This window comes from Protomyctophum bolini (genome assembly GCF_963924005.1).
Source record: "Protomyctophum bolini genome assembly, chromosome: 11".
Taxonomy (NCBI): Eukaryota; Metazoa; Chordata; class Actinopteri; order Myctophiformes; family Myctophidae; genus Protomyctophum; species Protomyctophum bolini.
This window is the reverse complement of record NC_137872.1, coordinates 11,310,750-11,334,929: the sequence shown is the minus strand read 5'-3', so window position 1 is coordinate 11,334,929 and position 24,180 is coordinate 11,310,750. Positions and strand designations below refer to the sequence as shown.

Sequence of the window (24,180 nt, the reverse complement as noted above, 5' to 3'; positions counted from 1 at the left end):
TGTAATGACGACACTAATGTTATCACAATTGGTTAATCGGTTAATATGATATATATATATACTAGAATTTCGCCGGCCTTCGGCCGGCGAATCCTAGTTACATTGCAGCGCAATATGGGAAGAAGGAAATTCTCAGTAGTGTGCCCTGCACATATGTAGTAACGGATGGGTTATAAAGTATTAATAATAACAGAAAGTGTTTTTTATTTCTCATAAATACGCAAACATGGTGAAACAACTACAGTCACAGAGAGCAGTGCCAAGGTAGCTGCTGCCTGCTAACGATGCAAACAACAGCCTTGCCTGTCGTGTGTGTGTGTGTGTGTGTGTGTGTGTGTGTGTGTGTGTGTGGGGGGGGGGGATAGCACTAATTTTCGACATTTTACTGTGTCATAAATATTTACATCTGTAGCCTATATTGTGATTACATTTGACCGTACATTTGACTCTTGTGTTATATTCTTGTGAAATATTCAGTAAAGTATTGTGGTGAAATATTCACCCCAAGTTGATAAGATATGCAGAGAATATAATACCAAGAACCCCCAGTTTGAAATGCATTAGGCCACAGACCCCCATTTGATACCATTTGCTCTCTGGGAAAATCAGGGTCCATTTGGTTCCATTTGTATGCTCTTGGAGTATGATGACTGCTAACAGTATTATCATAAAATATGTCTCAGTTTGAAGATTCAAAAAAACATATTTCATATGTGTGAGCTTGTAAAGTAGAACGTTCAACCTAGAGACAGTGTTGCCAAGTCTGATCATTATAAGCTACTTTGGACTTGTTTATCTATTGGTAGTCCTTGACATGGAAATGTTTGAGTTCCACTGCTCTGAAACAACATTAGACAACAAAGTTTGACAGTCAACACTATAATTGATTATTTTAAGACTAATTTCCGGACCATTTCTGATTTACCTACTTTGAACTGGCCTATTAACATTTTTATAGACCTGGTTGCTTGTTTCACTCTCACATCCACGATATGTGGCAACCCTGGTTTGTTTTGGTTTGCGTGTGGATGTGTTTTTGTGTTGCTTTAGCATCTTTATCACAGTAGCTATCAGAGGTTGCAGCAGCTGCTGCTGTCATGAAAACGCAAGTTTCTGTCCCAGAAGCTCACGTTAGGTCTGCGCACACTGTATGTTGCTATGGCAACCTGTCATCAAATGCTGCTAACGTTGTGGTCAGCACTGTTAGCATGTGTGCTATCAGGCAAAAGCTGAGATAGATATAAAACTACTGGCCAAAATGTCATACAAAACACAACAACTAAAATCGGAATGTAATTGTGACCTACAGACCATCATGATTTGCTTGCTGGACCTATAATTAATTTATTTGCATTAAATTGCCACTCGCCCATATAAATAAAAAGCAATAGCCTGCATGTGTGTGTGTGTGTGTGTGTGTGTGTGTGCGCGTGTGCGCAAGACAGACGTGCGTGTGTGTGCAGGCTGAGAGCTGGTGACTGTGATTGACGTGTGAGCTGGATAAATCAGTGAGAGTTGGAAAAAGCGCCCGCAGAGCCAACTCGCAGGCAGTGCCTCAGGCCAGATGCCCGAGAATCGGTACAGGAATCTCTGGGTCACCAGTTTTGGTGTGACACACACGGCTTCCACATTTAGCTTCATACTGGGTGAAAGTGGCGTTCCAAAAATTATTTTTCCCCTCGGAATTCTTATTCACAATGAGATGGAGTTGAGGTGTTTGTGTTTGCTTGCTGGAGCTATAATTAATGTATTTGCATTAAATGTCAAATTATTTTTCCCCTCGGAATTCTTATTCACAATGAGATGGAGTTGAGGTGTTTGTGTTTGCTTGCTGGAGCTATAATTAATGTATTTGCATTAAATGTCCACTCGCGCATCGAAGTAAAAAGCAAGATGGCTGCCGATTGCGAGCTGAGAGACGGTGAGAGTAGTGACGTGTGAGCCGGGGGCGGGCCTCTGACAACAGCATGAACACAGGGCAGTGTTGCCAGGTTTGCGAATTGTAAGCGAGTTGCAGTGTGTGCAAGTAGCGTGGTTGTGGCCTTGTTTCTGCCCGTTTCTGCCGCTGTTGGGGCAACAGAACATGTCGACCAGTTTCTGTCAACCGCTTTTGGTCAGGTGACCAACTCCACAAATGTTAAATTAGATATATTTTATATATATATAGGGCCTAGGGATTTATAATGTGGGTTAGATGCGCCCTTGATGTATTTGGCTAATTAAGTGTTGGCAGGGGGACCCATCATAAACTCATGTCATTTAAGTCTTATAGGAAAAACAGGAGTGGTGGATGGAGCTCAAAATGGATTTCTTTTAAGGCTGGATACTAGTTTATCCTGTAGGCTATATGGAATACACGGACTATCCAGAAGCCCATGGGCTGGGTCTAGGGATAGTGTGTTCTGTACAAGGCCCCATGGGCTAGGTCTAGGGATAGTGTGTTCTGTACAAGGCCCCATGGGCCGGGTCTAGTGATAGAGTGTTCTGTACAAGGGCCCATGAGCCGGGTCTAGGGATAGTGTGTTCTGTACAAGGCCCCATGGGCCGGGTCTAGTGATAGAGTGTTCTGTACAAGGGCCCATGAGCTGGGTCTAGGGATAGAGTGTTCTGTACAAGGCCCCATGGGCTGCATGGGTCTAGGGATAGTGTGTTCTGTACAAGGGCCCATGGGCCGGGTCTAGGGATAGTGTGTTCTGTACAAGGCCCCATGGGCCGGGTCTAGGGATAGAGTGTTCTGTACAAGGGCCCATGGGCCGGGTCTAGGGATAGAGTGTTCTGTACAAGGGCCCATGGGCCGGGTCTAGGGATAGTGTGTTCTGTACAAGGCCCCATGGGCCGGGTCTAGGGATAGAGTGTTCTGTACAAGGGCCCATGGGCCGGGTCTAGGGATAGAGTGTTCTGTACAAGGGCCCATGGGCCGGGTCTAGGGATAGAGTGTTCTGTACAAGGGCCCATGGGCCGGGTCTAGGGATAGAGTGTTCTGTACAAGGGCCCATGGGCCGGGTCTAGGGATAGAGTGTTCTGTACAAGGCCCCATGGGCCGGGTCTAGGGATAGAGTGTTCTGTACAAGGGCCCATGGGCCGGGTCTAGGGATAGAGTGTTCTGTACAAGGGCCCATGGGCCGGGTCTAGGGATAGAGTGTTCTGTACAAGGGCCCATGGGCCGGGTCTAGGGATAGAGTGTTCTGTACAAGGGCCCATGGGCCGGGGTCTAGGGATAGAGTGTTCTGTACAAGGGCCCATGGGCCGGGTCTAGGGGGGATAGTGTGTCCTCAATGTGGTTCGAGGAGGGGACTCAGGGGAGGGCTGGAGGGTGGAAGTTGTCTGCCAGCGAGACTCCAGGTCCCATGGGGTCTCAAGGTGCTGTCTGCTGTGTGTGTGTGTGTGTGTGTGTGTGTGTGTGTGTGTGTGTAGGGGGGGGCGGGGGGGGGGGTCCTGGAGGCAGGGGACGGGAGGGGACCGGCTTCGTGCCGGGGGCCAAGAAGCGCCAGTGGCTGGCCAGGGTTGGTGGGGGGTCACTGTGGCCATCTGGATTGGATTGTAGACATTCCACAGGAAGAGTGTGAGCAAAGGTTAGGATGGGCAGAAGGGGAGGGGGGGTTATTTTGTGGTGCGTGCGTGTGTGTGTGTGTGTGTGTGTGTGTGTGTGTTTATTTGTCTTTGGCCTCCGCTGTGCTTTAGTTTATGATTATGGTCAGTTTACCATTGTTGCAAGCAGGTTGAAGACATGGAGCGCTTGTTTATATAGTGGACCTGTGGAATGTTCCGGGCCGCAGTTCTTCTCTTTCCAACATCGGTGGGAATAATGTGACATGTGTGTGAATGTAGCAGACGCCTGTGTCTTTACACACCTGGCGTCCTTATCCTCATGGGGCATGTCATTAGAATGCAAAGATGTCCTAAATGCTGAGCATTTTTTAACAAATCAAATCTTGAAAGTGTGAGAACCACCGATTTTGACGGGTTAAGAGGTTAACGACTCTTTCCAAATTGTTTTGATTTTAGAGAGTGCTGACTCGTGTGCATGCGAGTGAATGAACATGCAGGGGTCATAGAGGTGCTGTACATGTTCCCGTGTGTGTGTGTGTGTGTGTGTGTGTGTGTGTGTGTGTGTGTGTGCACAGAGCCCTGTTCTCACAGTGTGTTTTGTGTGTGTGTGTGTGTTTGTGCAGGTGGGAGGTCCCAGGGCTGCCGCCATGCTGTCTCTGGACGAGCCGCTGGACCTGAAACTCCCCCGCCGGGCCAACGGGAGGGACAGAGGGGCCCGCTCGCCACCCCTCTCCCCGCTGCACGCCAAGCGCGCTCGCCAGCTCCGCATGGCTGACGACGGCACCGCCGTCATCGAGCCGGCATCGCCTGCCTCCCCGCACGCAGGTACGTAACAGACCGAAGTAGTTCCACCTGGTGAAGGTCGTAACAGACCGAAGTAGTTCCACCTGGTGAAGGTCGTAATAGACCGAAGTAGTTCCACCTGGTGAAGGTCGTAACAGACCGAAGTAGTTCCACCTGGTGAAGGTCGTAATAGACCGAAATAGTTCCACCTGATGAAGGTCGTAATAGACCGAAGTAGTTCCACCTGGTGAAGGTCGTAACAGACCGAAGTAGTTCCACCTGGTGAAGGTTGTAATAGACCGAAATAGTTCCACCTGGTGAAGGTCGTAATAGACCGAAGTAGTTCCACCTGGTGAAGGTCGTAATAGACCAAAATAGTTCCACCTGGTGAAGGTCGTAATAGACCGAAATAGTTCCACCTGGTGAAGGTCGTAATAGACCAAAATACTACTGATGTAAGTGAAGACAGTGTGCCGGACTTCCATGTTTTCCCGTTCCACGTTCTCCCCACATCAGAGCCCCCATGGGTGACCAGGTGTGTGTGTGTGTTATTTCAGGTGTGCAGGTGGTCCCTCAGGGTCGGACCGAGACCCCCACCCCCCCTGCAGTGGACCTGAGCATGTCTCCCTCATCCCGACACACCGCCAGCTCTCCAGAGATGACCAACGGATACCACGGCCCCTCTGGGGTGAGCACGACAGCATGCACGCACGCACGCATAATGAACACAGGTGTCCTAACTAAACCCCCCATCCAACCCCAACCCCAACACACACACACACACACACACACACACACAGCACCAGTGTCTGTGTTGTGTAGTGTAGTGTGTACGTCATCTGTCTTGCTGGTGAGAACATTCTCCTGTTTGTCTGTTAAGTCATTTAAAGAGCAAACAGTGTGTTGTCAGTGCAGTGGACCCCCTCCCATGATGGTGGGAGGCTGGTGACTCAGCCAGCTGGACATACAGGGGCACATTGGGAACGTTAGGCCCTGGTGGTGGTGTCACACTCTCTCCATAAGGGAATCAAGGTGGATGCTCCATCTATCAGACACCTCTTGTGTCCCCAACAAGCCCCTCTCTCTCTCTCTCTCTCTCTGTGCGACTTGCACTCAGTGGCCCCGTGGGGGCATGACGTGAGCGCAAGTGTGTGTCTGTCTGTCTGTGTGTGTGTGTGTGTGTGTGTGTGTGTGTGTGTCTGTGTGTCTGTCTGTCTGTCTGTCTGTCTGTCTGTCTGTGTGTGTGTGTGTGTGTGTGTGTGTGTGTGTGTGTGTGTGTGTGTGTGTGTGTGTGTGTGTCTGTTTGTAATCGGATTTACGACAAGGTACAGCAACGCAGACCTCACGCCGCCTAATTCAATTCCCTCCCAATTGAATTGAGCTACGCTGGCTGGGGCCATTCAGCCTCCCCCCCGGCCCCTCTCTGAGTAACCCCCAACACACACACACACACACACACACACACACACCACCAGCCTCCCCTGCAGACACAGAAAGGACACATATACGCACACACTTAATCACCACCACCACCTCTCTCCGCTCTGTCTCACACACACACACACACACACACACACACACACCCAAGTCCAGTGCCTCACACATACATAGCTGTGTGCATGCCGAGGCAGAGTGAGTGCAGGGAATTGGTTTCATTTCATGAGATTTGTCACATCCACATTTCTGACATTGCTGCAGACACACTGAGACAGCCACGGGATTGTGATCGCTGCATGTCTCTGAAGATAGCACTGTTTCATACACATTCCTCTCCTCACTGAGACCCCACTCTCACTCAGCCTACAGTGTATGTGTGTGTGTGTGTGTGTGTGTGTGTGTTATGCCACATTCATCATGCACTGAATATAACAGATCTACAAGCTTACAACTGATCTGCTATTTTCATCCAAAATAATTTAAGTGACATCATCCGAAATGATTGAATGATTGAAAATCTTTTTTTTTTAAGAAAAGAAAAAAAAAAAAAAGAAATGTAAAAGTCAATAATTGTGAAAATATCAGATCTCCAAACTGACAGATCCCTTCCTCCCTCCAGGATTCACACATCCGTTACGCGGAAGGCGGAGCCTCCTCTCAGGCCTTTCAGTTCTTCGTGCCGATTGGAGCGGGGGCGGGACTCCACCTGCACTCCTCCATGTTCATTGGCCAGGCCGCTGACAAGCGGGCCTCGCCTGACCTGTCAGCGGACGAACAGCTGGCCTGCCATTGGAGGAAGGTGAGGCTAACGGTGTTCGCGCCAGTGATAATGAACAGCTGTGTCCGGTCGGATCAGGTCATTTTCAACAGCTGTGTGGACATACTGCATGAATTCATACAGCAGCGGACATAATGTGCAAGACCCGCCCCCTAATACTTCTTACTAGCAGTAGGGAGGGGCTTCTACTAGTAGGAGGGGGCTCCTCCCGCGGGGTGGGGCATTCTCACATTCTTCTTTTTTTGTTTTTATAAAATAAATTATCCCATGATTTTTCACCCCTGTGTCAATTATCTAATGTGATCCTGGGCTCTACACACCCTCCGCCAACATATAGCCCCCATATATGGGGAGAGCAACGGACTTGAACTCATGCTTCCTTCATGCCTGAGTGTCCAAGTTGCTCCTTTAGACCTGACAGTGTGTAAAAACAACAAAAAAATTTTGGCCCAAAACATTGTGTTTATTGTCATGATGTGTCACAACTCGAGTTGGCTCTGTCCGCAGCGTAAACCTCTGTAAATAAATACTTTTTGAAAGGTCTATATCTCTATACTGTATGAACCATGTGTTCTTCTCTCTCCTGCAGTGTCACCTGCTCTTCGACTCGCTTCAGGACCTGGTGGATCACGTCAACGACTTCCACGTCAAGCCTGAAAAGGATTCTGGGTACTGCTGCCACTGGGAGGGCTGCGCTCGCAAAGGGAGGGGCTTCAACGCCAGGTGAGTCGTGATCTTCATCTGCTGGACGTGTTGTGCACAAGAAGCATCGCTGACTTCAATGGATAAAATAGCATGTACAGTATGTACAGTAATTAGACATTATATATTAGATTTGACTGTGCCTGTTAATGAACTTGTTCTTTGTTCCTTTCTTTCTCTATTATAACTCTTTCTTGTAGCTGCAAATATTGAGAGCTTGCAACAAACAACAAAAATCACCGAAATCATCATGAGACAATAACGTTGATTGTGATTCTATATTGAGATGTCTAAAGTGTAATATTGTGTGAGTTCTGATCTCTGATGGGCCGTGTGTGTGTCTGCAGGTACAAGATGCTCATCCACATCCGCACTCACACTAATGAGAAACCCCACCGCTGTCCCACCTGTAACAAGAGCTTCTCACGCCTGGAAAACCTGAAGATACACAACCGCTCACACACAGGTCAGTGAGCGGAGCGGCGCAATTTATAACTCCATGGTTACGTCCCGTACCCCGGGTTTCTATGGGCACATGCATTCATTTAACTGCTCTGTTTAGCTGAAAATGTGCTAAATGTGGTACATGTACATGTGTTTACTTGACGGTGTGGTAAATGGTAATAAAAAAATCACACCCGTGTGAAGTGAGGGGCGCTCTTATCATCGTACATCGTGACGTAGCATGTCGATTTGCTCAGACACATAAACGTAAATTCTCCATTCATTGTCAATGGGAATTTAATGTTTGTGTAAAACTAAAGCACCCCTCAATTCTTTTTAAAATAAAACATTTCTCTGATTTATTTTCTTTCCTTATCCAGGTGAAAAGCCCTACATCTGTCCCTACGAGGGCTGTAACAAGCGCTACTCCAACTCCAGCGACCGCTTCAAGCACACGCGCACGCACTACGTGGACAAGCCCTACTACTGCAAGATGGTGGGCTGCCTGAAGCGCTACACCGACCCCAGCTCACTGCGCAAGCACATCAAGGCCCACGGCCACTTCGTGGCCCATGAGCAGGGCTCTCCGGGCGGGGCGCTCTCCCTGCAGAAGGGGAGTCAGCCCGGGGGTCAGTTGGAGTTGTCCTCCTACATGAGCGGGGCCCACATCCTCATCCCGGGGGCAGCGGCCGCCTTCCTGGGGAGCCATGCCCTGCAGGGCCTGGGGGGCTCCCTGTCGCCCCTGTCCCCCATCAGCCCTCGGCCCCTGGACCTCAGCGCGCTGGGCTGCCCCGGCTCCCCTCCGGCCTCCATCCTCTCCTTCAACGGCTCGCCGATCGCCCTGCATGCCAAGTCGCCCCTGCTCAGCCCGGCCTTCTCGTCCTCGGCCCTGGGCGTGTCCATGGTACCGGTCCTGGGAGCGGCCGCGGAGCGCAGAGCCCGGCAGGCCAAGGGGAGGAGCCGGGGCGAGGAGGGGGCCGAGGAGGAGGTGTCTGGGAGGGTGCTGAACCTTTCCACGGGGGGCTCCCATGACCATCTGTCCTGGGTGGTCATCCCTCCAGGCGCTGTGGTGCTTAAGCCAGCTGTGGTCAACTGATGCACACACGCACGCACACACACACACACACGCACACATGCACACACACAGACGCATGCACTCTCATGCAGACATTCCAGAGGGGCTCAGGAGGGAAAGGGGGGGAGAACGCCATAGTATGGGTACGGGGGTGGGGTTAAAGGTGAGAAAAGGTTGGCTCGCACAATCAAACCCAGGCCACACATTTGTGTGACAGGCTGGGGTGGAAAAAAATAAAGAAACCGATCAAACCCTCAGACAACTAAACAATAGATAACTTCACACCTCACAGGATATACATACAACACATGCCTCTTTTGGGTCGGAAAGATACGGAGACAGAGACCTTTCAGGAACGTGTAAGCTAGGTGTTTCTATCACAAGGCCTGACTCTGTATTCTTTTTAACGTTTATATATTCTTTGTTCAGTTCTGCTGGCTCCACAGCCTCTGCTCTGTGTTCTTATACTAAAGCCCTGGCTCATTAATATGTATTTATAAGAATAAGACTGTTTCTCATTGACAGCGTGCCTGTGGCCTAGCAGCGAGATAGACACAACCATGAAACAGAATGACGCACTCGCGCGTCTAGGCCAACAGCACGCGGTAAGGGGGAACTTTCCACTGTCGCTTCTAAAGCTATGGACTATTTCACACAGGCTCCTGTGATGAATGTGATTCAGACAAAACTTGCTGTATGAAAGCAAGTGACAGAAAACTGGCTCAGATTGGGCTTTGTGGTGGAGAGAGGTTGCGCTTGCTAGTTTCCCACAGTATCCCAGGGGGTCCCCAGGGAAACGATGAACCAAATGGACCCATACCAGTCTGTACTGTGTTAATGGGGGTCTGTCTGTGGCGCAAAGCATAGCACTGGTTGGCAAGTGCTATCCTCAAGTGCACGAAGTCCACTCTGAGACAGTCAAGCAATACATAGTTACTTACTTAATCATGCAAACTGGCTATAGTTTTTAAACATCACAACTTTGCTGCTGACCTGATCACTGCTTCTCCAGCGTAGCAGAAACCTGGAGAAAGCACCTTGGACAATCTGTCCCCTTTTTTACTTCAGGGGGGGTGTGGCAAACATTGACCAGCACAAATCACCTTGTGTGTTTGGTCGCACGCAGACTAAGGGCTTGAAATAAGGGCACAGAGCAAGTTAGGTCTCTTAGCACAGACAAATGGTGTAGTATCACCTGGCAATGACCAATCAGCACTTCTTATTACCGGTAGTTTTCATTAGCGTCGTTGGCACCCCCTACTGGCAGCACGACACACCCCAATGTCCCACTTTCTCCATACAGAACTAGTCCTGTTTAACTCCCAAGATTGTCCAACGCTCTCTTACGGTAATTGAATCAACACAGCCCAGTTTGTGTATGAAAGGGCTTCTGTTGTGATGAACACTAGTGTCTTGTATTTGAGGTGACCGGGCCACAAAAGCAGCTGTGAAAAACAGGTGGTGGTCCAGTCGAACCCTGACGGGGGCCTCATCACGGCCTGGACGTTTTGTCTCGAGTTCAGCAGTCCCCCAGTTGTGCCAAAAAAAATAAAACAGACTGTGTGACAGGGTGAAAGTGGGACGTGTATCTGTGCCCTCCAGACGGGGTGGGATGCGCTCAATGCCAAGCACAGCTGGAATGATTAGGACACTATTAAACACTGCCTCGCCTCTGTCTGGGTCCAGAGAGGCAAAAACAAGAAAGAAGAAAAAGAAACTCACTCATTTAGCTTCTTCTCGTGGTTTGATTAAGCAGTCAGACATGCACTTAGCGCTCGCACACACAAACACACACACACACACACACACACACACACACACACACACACACACACACACACACACACACTATTTTAATGAAATGTTACTGCCAGGTGTGGTTGTTTTAAAGAAGCCGTTCTCGCTCGTTCCACTTTCCACTCGACAGCTCCGCTGATCGCTATGGCGTCATTCCAAGCATGTTCATGTAATGTATGTGCAGTACAATCTTCTACTGGGGTACCCCACAGAGGAGAGCTAAAGGGGGGTGGGGGGCTTAAGAAGAAGGTCATCTTAACACAAGGAACATTCCCTCAAGAGACAGTTACACCCCTTCCTCTCTCCCACCCCTCCACCTCTCCTGTTCCCAGTTGAGGGTCTTACATGTTATTCCATGACCCCCATTCCTGCGAGTAATCACAGTTAATGCTGATTTTGTTTTTTGTCTGTCATCGTTGTCATTGTTTTGCTGTTGTTAAGACGAAACATTTTTCTTGTGATGTTGAAGATGGTTTTAGATTTCATGTTCTGCGGTGGCTGCTTTTTGTGACTCAGCTTTCTCCTGACCGAGGCCGGCCCGAGCAACCATTCAGGGAGTTCAGAGAGAAAGGGTTGGAGGGCGTTTAGGGAGGCGGTCCGGTGGGACGCGCTTCCTCAATGACAGACAATCAGACACTAGATCTAATATACAGAGGAAGGTTCACTAGGGTTTAGCTGTAGATCTAATATACAGAGGAACACTTCAGGTTCACTAGGGTTTAGCTGTAGATCTAATATACAGAGCAACACGTCAGGTTCACTAGGGTTTAGCTGTAGATCTAATATACAGAGGAACACTTCAGGTTCACTGGACTGCAGGGTTTAGCTGGACTCTAATGACAGAGTGTATGCCTCAGACATGCTGCCATTTAAAGTGACTGCTCACTGCTCAAGCCTTTTAATTCCAAGGACCCTCATGACTCTGTAAAGGTCCATTTAGAACCTTCAAGGAACCCTGAGGGTCCCGCCTGGACCCCAGTTTGAGAGACCCACTGTACTGACTATGATAGTGAAGGACTCACAGGGCAACAACCATTGAGAAATAACAACCACTAAAATTTAAAAATGGCAAGCAGCTTTGGGAGAGAGAGAGAGAGAGTCAAAGCCACACAGTAAAACCCTCAGTGTTAGTTACGTAATTTAACCACTTTCACCCTGGCAACCCTATTTTAGGCATAACATAACTTTCAAAGATTTCAGTCACAAACTCACAATGCATTACTTCTAAATGCAGTGTGATCTTCACTATTCTGCTATTAGTTCTATGACAAAGTAGGGTTTAACTCATCTTGCGTGCCACAGTGCCCACAGTGTACAAATGGACCAATTAATCCCCAGAGTTAGTTTAACCCTGACAGTTTAAAATCAATCCAAAAACAACATACCCACTACCAGAGAGGATTCAACTGTGCAGGTCAAAGACAAACGGGAAGAGCGGGAATGAGTGAATGAATAAATGACAGGCTCGGGGACAGGAACAGTTGAAGGGGGGTTCCGGGCAGGAGAAGGGGACGGCAGAGGAATGGCTGTGGTCTTCAATCTGGCCCGGCGATGCGGCCGGCGGGCCTCTCGGCTCTGAAGTCAGCGGGCGCTCCAGGCCCGCCATGGCAGCGGCTCACACATGCATGCCAGCCAGCAGGAAAACTAGGCCACTGAACTCTGTCTGCCCTCTGGGTTTCTTTTTTTTATAGATTAAACCAAAAGGCTCTGCCCTCCTCCCTCTCCCTCTCTCTCCCTCCACGGCCACAAATCTTTTTACCAGAGATGAGGGAAAACACACAAACACACTGATGCCAAACAAAGAAACAAATCTAACCTCCCCTTGAGGTTAGGTTGAATTACAGCGCTCGTACTGGGGTGACCCACCCGCTCTTTCTCTCCCTCTCTCTTTTCCTTAGAATTCAAATCAGTGATGCACTGCATACTTGAGTCCCAGTCTTAGAAATTCTTAATTCATTCTTATCACACAGACACAGTATTTAGTGGCCAATGTTCTGAGGTTTTCCCTACCAGGCTGGGTACTGCCAGGAGTCCCTCGGTGTGTGAGTGGACCATCCCTTGCATGAGATGTCGTCAGAAAACAGGTGTTAATTGGACTATAGCCCTGGTTTCCGTGGCAACAGACAGGACTGTCCTCTCCTCAGCCTCTCTCTCTCTCTGCCCGGTCCGCCTGTATCTGTTCTCCAGTGTTGGTGGAAGGTCTGCTATGGCTGGAGAAAGCTGACAAAACATTAATAAATGACACGGATCCGTCCAGGGTCCACAACCTTCGATGTTAAAAATAAGCTGTTAGATCCATTAACCCTTTGGGCTCGGTCTGTAATTAACTGCACTTTTGTTCCCCCTTTCTGGATCACGCAGACGGGGAGGATGTCAAGTTCACAATCAACTACAATCATCTTCAGTGTAAAATATATATTCATTAGCCGATTGTTGTCAGGGACCAAGAGCAATTGTAGGAATCTTCTCTGTTGATTCAGCCATATTATATGTCTCAATGTTTCAAACGTGTCGTTTTCCATCTAAATCTATCAGACGATTCTAAAGCGGTACCAGTTCCTGAGGGTTTCAGAGTAATACTAATATCAACACTTAATGCTTCATGCTAGTGGGAGGTGAAGATGAGAATCATAGTGCGTGCGATGGCGCACCATCCAAATCCAGTTAGCTAGCTATAGGTCATTGTCACTTCCGAGGGGTGCCATTGATTCAAGTGCCACAGGGGTGCACAAAGGGTTAATGTTATAAGACAATGGCCACGTGAGGCCTGTTCCAACTTATGTTTTTGCACATTTGTGAGATATTCTAATGTCAGTATTTTAAGTTTTCCAAGTGCCTTTTATTATAGGTGAAATATAGAAGCTATACAGTATATGAAAAATGATTATATGAATATATATATTTTTTCCTGGCATCATGTTCTGTGGTTGAACATGCTGAACTCTAGAGTTGTAAAGTCTCCAATTGGTACAACATAGCGGCGTTCTCCTGTTTTAGAGGAATTTTATTACGATATTGATAATAATGTCAATGAAACGAGAAACAAAAATGTTTAATAAAGTTGCATTTGATATAAGGTGTGTGCATTCTGCTTTGTTTCAGCTCGTTACTAAAACATGTATATTATGAGGATGTTGTCAATGTGTGGCAGTCATGACCCCACATCGCCACCTTCCTGCCTGCTAGAACACTACACCTGAATATAGAACCAGCACATACTCCATGTCTACTGTGTATGTGCTTCACCTCATGTCATGTCTACGATAGGGCAGTTAATAAACTTAATATCATTTATTTTAATAAAATAATCGATTTGTTGCTTGTTGTGAAACCATGTATAAAATAGGACTTAAAGGATAGACCCAATTAGTCTCCTACTCTCCTTTGTCTCCATAGGCATATAGGGAACCACTGCTTGGTGTCTCCATAGGCATATAGGGAACCACTGCTTGGTGTCTCCATAGGCATATAGGGAACCACTGCTTGGTGTCTCCATAGGCATATAGGGAACCACTGCTTGGTGTCTCCATAGGCATACAGGGATACATCAAATGATTGGCCTAGGAATGCGACAAAAACAAAACATATCTATGAATAAAAGTCTCTATGGAGTGAGTAATCAATAGAAACAACATTCGGGGGTGAACTGAACTATCCCTTTGAACTTAAGTGGTTAATCTATTAGGCCCATTATATCTGTGAAGAATGTATTTAGTGTATTATAATTTAGAGCAGTGGTTCCCAAACATTTTTATTTTAGCCTGTGACGCAAAAGAGAAATTACCGGTAGACATTTTGAAAATGTTTTGGAATTATAATAATTCCAAACGTGCCTGTAAGCCGTAACCCACAAATGGGTCCCGAACCACTGTTTGGGAAATGGGGATTTAAAGCATCGATTTTATTTTGTTGCATTCATTGATATAAAAAACCACTGCCTAAAAAATCTCTAAGAAGATAATGGATAGATTTATATGTCCTAGACACTAGTAGGGTCTAAGGACATAAGTCCACATGGGAGGTGGATCAGCACAACTGGATGTCATTGTTGCTGCTCTTTGACACCGTAACGTAACCTGCTGGGAATCACCAGCCGATGGACAGAAGAACATCACCTCATCGAGCGACCGCAACAAGTTACACCAGACACTAAACTCAAACATGACCCACAGAGTCGGAGGGTAGCGAAAAAGATCAGGGTTTTATTGAGGTCATAATTTACAGAGGACGGGGAAGGGAAGGGGTGGCCGGGCGTCGTTCTTCATGTTTCTGGCGTGTTCCGTTCTTTCTGTTGACTGTCCTGTGTCTGAATGCTCAGCTCCTCGTCCAGACGCTCTTTCGCCCGCACCACCTGGAGCCACACAACACAACACAACAACACAACACAACACAACACAACACAGTCAGTGCTGCTGGAGGAAGTACTTTTTGATTGATTGAAGCATGTATTAACAGTTTGCAGAATTACAGTACAACTCAATACAAAAACTGTCAACTGTGAGTGGACGACCCAATAAAGCATTACACTTGTTTACAAGAGGGTCCACTTTGTTCAATTAATCATAACATTTAGAGACTTACAAATATACACTTCTATATAGCCAAAAACAGGAAATCATCATAGAAAAAAGGGAAAAAACGAAAAAAACCAAACATATACAGTGAGGGGAAAAGGGGGTGGGTGGGTGGGGGATTCAGATTTTACGGGGTCCAGTTTCGAATTGCAGCCGTCCGTAGGTGCCCTTTGAGAGCGGTTTTGAAGGAGTCAAGGGATTCGCATGTCTTTTTAAATATATATTTTTTATCCCACGATTTTGTAACCCATTTTTCACCCCTGTGTCAATCATCTAATGTGATCCTGGGCTCTACACACCCTCCGCCAACCTGGGGAGAGCAACGGACTTAACTCATGCTTCCTTCATGCTTGAGTGTCCAAGTTGCTCCTTTACACCTGACAGGGGGGGAGTTTCCCCGGTTGGACGTAGCGTGTGGAAGGAACACGTTATTCCAACCAGTTCCTTTCCCCTCCATCAGGCGCCCCGGCTGGCCAGGGGGAGGCAGTTTAGAGACCAGAATTTGCATGTCTTAATGGCTGTGGTGTAGGGTGTTCCACATTTTGGTGGCATAGGAGCGAACTCAAATGTTTACAAGCTGTGAGCTTAATTGGGGTTTCAATGCCTATCGGCAATCCTAGTTACTTTGTTGCACTATATTTTATGTGGTAAAAACACAACATGATTGTGGCTAGGTACTGGACCATCACACAGTAACAACTTCGTTGCCGTAGATTCACTACAGTAACATAACAGTGTACCACACACTGTCACACACACATGCGTACGTTACCTTTGACTGTAGATAGAACGAGCCGCCCACCGCCTTGTCGTTGGATTTGAACAGGTGTTCATAATTCTGTAGACAGATGTTATAGTTAGTGAAGCTTCACAAGGTCTTCACACAAAACGACCACATTCATTCAGAATATGCATTGAAGCAAAACAGTAAACAGAGCCAGTCGATGAAATATCACTGGCTCGTGGTTGTATAATTTACTTTAAGCCTGAGATATACTTCAGTTAAGTGCAGGTTTGGTGCACCAAAAAAATAGCTGATCTACAAGCTCACAACACGTCGCACTACACCGTGTTGTGAGCTTGTAGATTTACACTTCAGAACATAGTGCGTGTGCAGACAACATGTGTGTGTGCACACTTACATCTTGGATCTCCTCTGGGGTGAGCGTCGTGATGTTGAGGATCTGCTGGGCTTCTTGGAGACTCATCCCAGAGATGCTGGACGCAGCAGCCGACTGCTGCCCAGAGCGGCCCCTGGCCTGCGCTGCTGCTTGACTGGCTGCGTGGTGCACACACACCGCAGACTGTTACCATCAATATTACTTTATATGACATAGAGGAGGACCCCCTTGAAAACCAGTTGCTGCAACTCAAGGGACAATCCTCTAGCGAAATGTCAAAATAAATGTATGATTTATGAATTTATTTATGACACGCCAAAGCACATTTTAATTATTAGGCCTTCATTCAGCCAGGTCATTTCCATGGACATTAAAACAGGGGTCTTCAATAGGGGATCCTCAGACTACCTTGGGTGCGGCCAAATCTTTGTGGGAGGATAGTAAGTTAGTAACCTTCTTTGTTTTACATTAACCACTGTCTTGAACACTAGCATCCCTAATCTGGGGAGAACGTTTGCCAAAAATAGCAGATCTGCATGCTCACAAGTCACAACGTCCGAGGTGGAATGCTTGGTGGAAGTTTACCAAGCATTGAGGGTTTAAGTGGTTAAATGTCTGAAAAAATACACATGAACAGAAATCCACCAACATACACTGATAGTGTTGTCCAACATGTCTATGAAGCTTAGTAATTAGTATATGAAATTGAAATGTATGAAAAAGTCTAATCGGCAACACAATTGTATACATTATGTAGTGGGGGCGGGACCCCCACTACATCTGTCTCAGATAAGGGGCCCTTGGCTTGAAAAACATTGAAGATCTCTGTTCAGAGGGACTGATCTCAGAGAGACAGCAACACAATGTTGCAAACAACAAAAAAACAAACTGCTGCATTCCGTCACATATTTTACAGAATTACATTATTTTGAACCAATCAGTTTTAAAACTTTTATGCCTTATAATGTTAATACAATATAACAGCAGTGGTTGAAGAGTCTCAATTTAGCCCCCGGTGTTAGTTTCATCACATTTAATTTCAAAAGCTCTCTCCCCTTATCGGTTAACATTTTCATCCCAACCCGAAAAAGGTATTTTCTGTTTACAAAAAAAAAGCTGTAGAGATGGAAGACAAAATTTAGTTTTGTTAGGTTGTTTTAGACATGTTCTAACTAACGATAAAGACAATATATATACAGTTTTGCTCATTTGCTGCCGATTAGGCTACTACTCATATATAAGACAACTAATCTAAAAAAATAAAAGTCACCCAAGTAGGGGTCCAAACGTTTGCAAGGAGTTGCATGGTGACCCTTTGGTGTGGTGTGGTTTAGGCCATTGAATTCAACCAGACGAATCACTTGGGACGACTTGAGACGATGTGCGTCAACGTGCAACAGGAACATATCACACCACTGGGACAACACTAAAACCATCTCGACCCTGGTGTGGTTTAATAGGGCTTAACAAGACACAAAACAACAAACTCATTATATGGGGCTGGACCCACCTGGTTCAGACTCACTGGTCCCACCTGGCTCAAGCCCTATAAAATGAGTTTGTTGTTTTTGTCGTTAGCCCTGATAAAGACCACTATAGGTCGAAACATGTTCGTTTAATAAAGGATCTTCTCCCTTTTTAACTCAGAGTGCCCGGATCTCCCTGATGTTTTATCCCGACTGATCCAGGAGCACCTTTTTACTGTTTTAACATTATTGACTTGTACGTCTCCGGTGAGCACCCGGTTGTCTTTTTGTCTCTGTGTTATAAAACATAATGGTAAGTTCACTTCACGCTGACATGGAGCCTTACCTGCATATTCTTGCCGTAAGGCTTTGGCGAACGCTCGGCCGACCACCTGCGCCCCCATCACCACAATCTGTACAAGGTACTTGGCCTGCATGAGAAACACATCGTTGGTTAGTAAATATCTTCATTATGAAGCATCATGGCTATTTACACGATACAGTACACACGTATACACTAATCACGTAAGTATTTAACACATACACAATTTATCCCATATGTAACCATTTGTAACTTCCACAAGTGAACCAATGTAACCACGTACTAAGAGTCCATTTTGTTATCATCTCAGAATTAATATATTGACAAGAGTTTGAATGATGTGTCATTGTGTCAACTCATGTCATCCCCTGTCTCTCTCTTAAGTCGTCTCTGCTGTCTTTCTTAAGTTTCCAGTGTACCGCAGTGATACACATTGTAAAAGGAAAGGAAACATTATAATATAGAAGGAAACATTGTTAGTACTGTGGTTCTTAAGAGGGGTCCATGGACCCTCAGGGTTCTGTGAGGGTTTCCAAACGAACCCTTACTTACAGGTCTGTATAACTAACTGTTAACAGTCAGAATTATGGGGGCCCTTTAAATAAAATTGAGAGAACCACTGCATTATGATACAACTCAACTGACAAATACGTAATTGAACCACATGCTGGAGCATTTGACATGCAAGGCCTGTGATAGCCAGGCAGTCATATGGGCATATAAATAAAGTTAATTTGTCAATTTTGGTCTGACTTTGTACCGTTCATGTTCAAATGTATAGGATTTGTCTAGCATACAAGGTGCAGTATGCTGTGATATATCTGCGTTGAGAAAGTGAAACATGAGTTTCCAGTTCAAATAACAAACGTTACCACACTGATTAAGATACATCCTGTCAGGTGTGTCAGGTGGGGACACTTATTACATTTAGCTTCTCTGTTCCATTAACAAGCTACGGATTCAGTTCTGTAATCATCACACATTATTTACACGTTGTTCATCATACTTGAAATTACATTTCATGACAATTATGTATTCCATGCAGGGCAAGCACGTTATGCAAGGAAAGTATAAACAGCACTACGTAGTGCTGTTAACATGGTACCATGTTAACTGTAACTCAACTCAACCACATTGTCGTTATGTCAACCACGTCGCTTCTTTGTCAGTGATAACATGAACATAACGGTCTTTAAAAACATACATATCTTACCATTTATTATACTCAGCAGCGTTTATGATGAGAATGCGGCGTTTTCCCCGCATGAATTTCTCTCATGAATGAAGGTTGTTGAAGGGTCAAAGTTCAAGAACTACCGTACAAAGATGTTGTAGATTCAAGAGGGCCAATGTTCCTTATGACGCTTCAAGTATTAACAGCACTGCCCTCCAGTGGCAGGATGTTCATACTGACGTCCTGGTTTTTATTCATGGTGGTGCGTGTGTATCTTAATATACCGGTAATACATTATGTAAAATGTTAATGTATGCTATATTAGACCGGCAAGCCAGCCATAATTTGGTTTTGTGTGATATAAATGAGTAAAACATCTGATGTAACTGTAACCGCATAAGCACATGCTAAAAATAAAGAAATAATACTTCTCAGAAAGCCACACACAATGTCAGCTTGTAGATAGCCTACCGGTATTTTTACTATTTTAGAACATTTATTTTTTAAATTTCAGAATGTTTATATATAGGCCTATATATTATTTTTTTATGTTTAAAATTAAATATGTTTTCCTATAATGATAAGCCCAAAATAAGGATGCCAGTTTAAAAGCCAATAATCCATTAGTCAAAGTACACAAAAGTACAAGTTCCAAAAGGTGTTTTATTGCAACACAGCAATGAAAAAAATCCCACAAAACCATTATTAAAGACAGAGAATAACAATGCGTTGCTCAAAGTATATATAAAAAAAATGAATGTTTGTCTTTTTCTTTTTGCACATGGAAGGCAAGGTATCATTGACATTGTAGAAATCACAGGCACAAATACATCACACACACACACACACAGACCGACAACACCTATAGTCAGTGTGTTCACTTCAAGTACTACACAATGTGTACTACCATGCGTGGGTTCCATTCTACCACCATTCTGTTGCGGTTGGGCAGAAACCTGGTATCTCCATATTTCATTATTTCATATATATTTCATACTCCATTGTTTTTCATAAAATTTGCCACTTAATGCTCTACTAATTCGTCATACAAGAGTGTCAAGCAAAACTATTCACCATTTCTGAAAGTTCATCGCATTTTCTGACATGCAAGGTTTTCTGACCCGACGGCAACAATTTTGTAAACATGATTGGTTTCTAAGCCTGGATTATGACAACATTGCATTGTGCTGTAGCCCTGATTGACAAATACAACGATGGCTGTCGTTACAATGATTGCATTGTAAAATATTAATACTGTATCATTAATAACAAAGGAACGCTACAATCACTTCCTATTGATAAACATAAAAAACTAGCTTTCATCAGCAAGGAATGCCCTCCCAAAAAAAAGAAAAATGGGAATGAGGAATAATAAAGAACAGTTGTGCAGTATTCATAGAGAAGAATAGACACAGACCTCCTCCACGTAATCATAGACAGTATAAACCACAGAACCCTAAAAGCACTCATTCAACCACTAAAACACCCAGAACTCCACACTTGGTTTTGGCATTCAGTGCAGAACAACCTGCATAAAAAACATGTCCATTTGATTTTACACAATGTAAGACAATTATTCATGAATAACAAAAACAAAACATCCTCCCAAAACTGCCTGTAATAATGAGACAGTGTTAAAATGCCATTTTATAAAACTGGACAGGGGGGGGGGGGGGTCTTATTTGTGATCAATAGAAATTCCAGTTTTGAGGATGAACCTGAATCATGGTGGTGGGTGACCCTGTAGTAAAGTGTTGTTGAGCTTCAACATGTGTCAGTGAAATCAGTGATGCGTCGCTAGACAGCTGGAGGTATACAGTAGATATCGTCGTTGTCAGGCAGAAACCTCTTATATCAATTATTTAGTTTATTTATTTTGCAAATGAACGCTCTAGTTGATCGTACTACACTGCAAGTAGCAGATCTGCAAGCTCGATGCGCGAAGCGACACGTTTTGAGCTTGTAGATCTGCTACTTTTGCCATTGTTTTGAATTTTAATCCTGAAAAGTGACAGATTTTGGACGTTTCCACCCGTCCGAGACGACATGATGTCCATTTTGTCCAAATCCATGATGTCCAGTTGTCGTTCATACAGCTGTGTGTGCATTTGTGTGTGTACCTCCTTTTATGCATAGGTAGAGAGGAGGTGGTGACCGAACCGGAAGACATTGGTTTACCGTCATAGTACATACTCTACAGTTGTTGTTGCTTTTTCGCCTTAACTCATATTCCTAAACACATATTTTCAGCTGTGTGTGCGTGTGTGTGTGTGTGCGTGTGTGCGTGCGTGGATGCTCATATGATTGGCCAATATAAACAAAACAAAGGTCCACATTAGTGGATGGTGTGGACGCGTCATGCAGAAACACAGGCAAGGTTTGTTTGGATAAAGCTCAAAATGCAGAAAATAGATTTTGTAACATTGCATTCATGTGTGGAATACAGGAGTGACTGATGGACATCGGCACAAAATCGTGAGAACCGTCATGATTGCTAGTTAAACGTTAACTTCCCAGACAGACAATAATTATACGATAACTTAACTGAGACCAAAGGGAGGTATGACGTTGGCAGGCGCAGACGTTAGCTGACATGGGATGTGTCTTAGTGGCATGGTGGCATGCAGGAATGGCAACGGAAGACCCCAGCAGGTCTCTCTCTCTCTCTCTGCTGGCACCCTGACTAGACCGAGGCCAACGCAACAGATGCCGCTAGTCATCCTGAAATACACAAAAGGTTGTTGTACAGTTTTAAGTACGCATGCACTTGGATCTTAACCCGTTGAGACCCGAGGACGATTCTACGAACGCCTTCTAAATATCGGTGGTTCTAAATAGCAGATGTAGAAGCTCACAGTGTGGCACGAAGTGACACGTCGTGAGCTTGTACATTTGCTATTTTTCAATAGCCAACGCAAAAAATCTGAAATGACACAGATGCTTTTAGTGGGTTAATATCCTTAATATCATTTGAATCAACCTTATAAAATTACAATTATAATCTAATTTGAATGTCTAAATCAGTTAGCATGTCACATGAATGCCTTGCCGTTCCAATTTTATGGCAACGTCTTATGGGGAACGAACGAATTGTGTCGAGATATTGCTTACAGTACCAAAATAAAAAATCCAATCCAATACAAATATGTATTTACATGCAGATGAGCATGGTAAGAGTTCATTCAAAGGCAAATCTATAGAGATTAATTATTCGGACAGTGCAAACAGTTGCATGTGTTTGTTATTGGTCCTGCACGTGTGTGTGTGTGTGTGTGTGTGTGTGTGTGTGTGTGTGTGTGTGTGTGTGTGTGTGTGTGTGTGTGTGTGTGTGCGCGCGCATGCGTGCGCGCGCACATACTCAAACACACACACAAAGAAAATGAGATAATTACATTTAAGTGGAACATGTGAAATGTCAGGGTCCAAATGACCTCCCGGGTCATACTAGTAGATACATGGGCAACTGGCGGCCGGGGGGCCATATGCGGCCCCCATCTTCACTTAATGCGGCCCACAGGTTAATATCGGACTATACTGATATACTATTGATTTCAGCTGTTACAATTCCAAACATGCAAACATGACCCGCTGTAATTACTATATTAGTAGCTTAATGACTAGTATTAGAAATGTATTTGTCTTTTTATGTGCAATGTATTTGGTATTTAGTTCATAGAGTTAACATAACTATAAGCCTCTGTAGACATTTTTAAAGCTCAGCTCAAGACCCACTTCTACAACATTGCTTTTAATTGAGTTTTAATTTGCACGTTCCTGCCCTGACTGATTTGCTGCATGTGGTGTTTTTATTATTATTTTATTTGTTCTTATTTGTTTTTATTTATTTTTATTTATTTTATGTTCTTATATTCAATTTTGTTCTTTGCCATTGTTTTATCATTTTAACTACCGGTACTTATGTTTTATTGTATTCTATTTTTGCCCTGTGAAGCACTTTGAGCTACATTTATGTATGAAAGGTGCTATACAAATAAAGTTTATTATTATTATTATATTATAAGTAAATGCATTTGAAATTAAATAAAAATTATACTTTTCAGGATTCCAATTAAATAAATAATTATGATTCAGGATTTCAATTCAAATATAGCAAAAAATTGCTGATCTACTATAGATCAGCTATCTTTTGCTACGACATTAGGCTAATATGCAATGTGGCCCTCTAGACTGAGTGTGGAAATATAGTGGCCCTCTCCATCGTCACAGTTACCCATCCCTGTCATGTCATGTCATGGGATGTCATGAACAGAGAGTTGTTGGTGCTGGCGGAGGTTTTATCAACGATCTACAGTATATTCTTACCCACTCATCCTCGTCCACCCCCTGGTAGGAGTCCTGTGGCAGTGGGTCGTCCATGTTCCCCAGCTTAGCCACCATGGCACTCAGCAGCTGAGCCACACACACACACACACACACACACACACACACACACACACACACAAAGTGTTAACAGACAAGTGACAACACGCCTCTACTTCATGTTAAGAACAAAGTGAACACACAGGACTGTGTTGATGTACTGATGTACCTCCTCTTTCTTCTGTTCGTCAGTCTTCTCTTCCAGGTAGACGGAGGAGGGCAGATACTTCCTTACGGGGGCCTCCTTTGGGGCCTGACTCACTGACATCACACACACACACACACACACACACACACACACACACACACACACACACACACACACAATAACATCCTGTGTTATTGCGCAGGTCTTCCAGCACACTGCCAGACTGGATTACCAGCCAAGGTGCCCAGACAGCTACGCATTAAAACTGTGGGCCATAAACCACAGATTTAATGCTGATCAGTAATACAAATATAAATAGTTGTAGACTTAGTAGGAAATTAATTTGAATAAGAACATGACATTTATGAATTGAGTTAACACATGTTAGTACAGACAGACAGACAGACAGACAGACAGACAGACAGACAGA

General features: G+C 45.0%; 3 protein-coding genes across 4 annotated transcripts in view; 1 reads left to right on the top strand and 2 right to left on the bottom strand.

Annotated features, from left to right (window-relative positions):
- glis2b (GLIS family zinc finger 2b) overlaps window positions 1-13,641 on the top strand; it is a 42,613-nt gene extending 28,972 nt beyond the window's left edge. The window contains exons 2-8 of one of the 2 annotated variants that reach the window (XR_013964896.1): window positions 4,173-4,374; window positions 4,890-5,020; window positions 6,389-6,568; window positions 7,137-7,270; window positions 7,597-7,715; window positions 8,074-11,272; window positions 11,369-13,641. Coding sequence is in view for 1 of the 2 variants with exons in the window: in XM_080776173.1 (XP_080632299.1) it covers window positions 4,197-4,374; window positions 4,890-5,020; window positions 6,389-6,568; window positions 7,137-7,270; window positions 7,597-7,715; window positions 8,074-8,789 (1,458 nt within the window). In the remaining variant the exon portion in view is untranslated. Of the gene's footprint in view, window positions 1-4,172; window positions 4,375-4,889; window positions 5,021-6,388; window positions 6,569-7,136; window positions 7,271-7,596; window positions 7,716-8,073 lie in introns of both variants that reach the window. The other variant, XM_080776173.1, reaches the window with a different exon arrangement.
- Window positions 13,642-14,757: 1,116 nt separating this feature from the next.
- On the bottom strand, window positions 14,758-19,366 carry pam16 (presequence translocase associated motor 16). Its single transcript, XM_080776818.1, has 5 exons — window positions 19,262-19,366; window positions 18,073-18,157; window positions 16,282-16,418; window positions 15,912-15,977; window positions 14,758-14,916 (listed from the first exon to the last, which is right to left on the bottom strand). Exons 1-5 carry the CDS (start codon window positions 19,262-19,264, stop codon window positions 14,827-14,829), a joined length of 381 nt encoding a protein of 126 aa, XP_080632944.1. The 5' UTR covers window positions 19,265-19,366; the 3' UTR covers window positions 14,758-14,826.
- A 499-nt stretch (window positions 19,367-19,865) lies between these two features.
- Window positions 19,866-24,180, bottom strand: part of coro7 (coronin 7) — a 161,949-nt gene continuing 157,634 nt past the window's right edge. The window contains exons 26-28 of the mRNA XM_080776816.1: window positions 23,772-23,863; window positions 23,546-23,632; window positions 19,866-21,943 (exon numbers count right to left, since the gene is read on the bottom strand). Coding sequence (XP_080632942.1) covers window positions 21,935-21,943; window positions 23,546-23,632; window positions 23,772-23,863 — 188 coding nt within the window. The 3' untranslated portion in view covers window positions 19,866-21,934. The remainder of the gene's footprint in view (window positions 21,944-23,545; window positions 23,633-23,771; window positions 23,864-24,180) is intronic.

Bases quoted from the DNA above. Each gene is read 5' to 3' on its own strand.
- pam16 (XM_080776818.1), bottom strand. The intron at 16,419-18,072 runs GTAAGGCTCCAT...TGCACCACGCAG, and splicing joins CTTACGGCAAGAATATGCAG to CCAGTCAAGCAGCAGCGCAG. The intron at 14,917-15,911 runs GTAACGTACGCA...GTGTGGCTCCAG, and splicing joins CGTTCTATCTACAGTCAAAG to GTGGTGCGGGCGAAAGAGCG.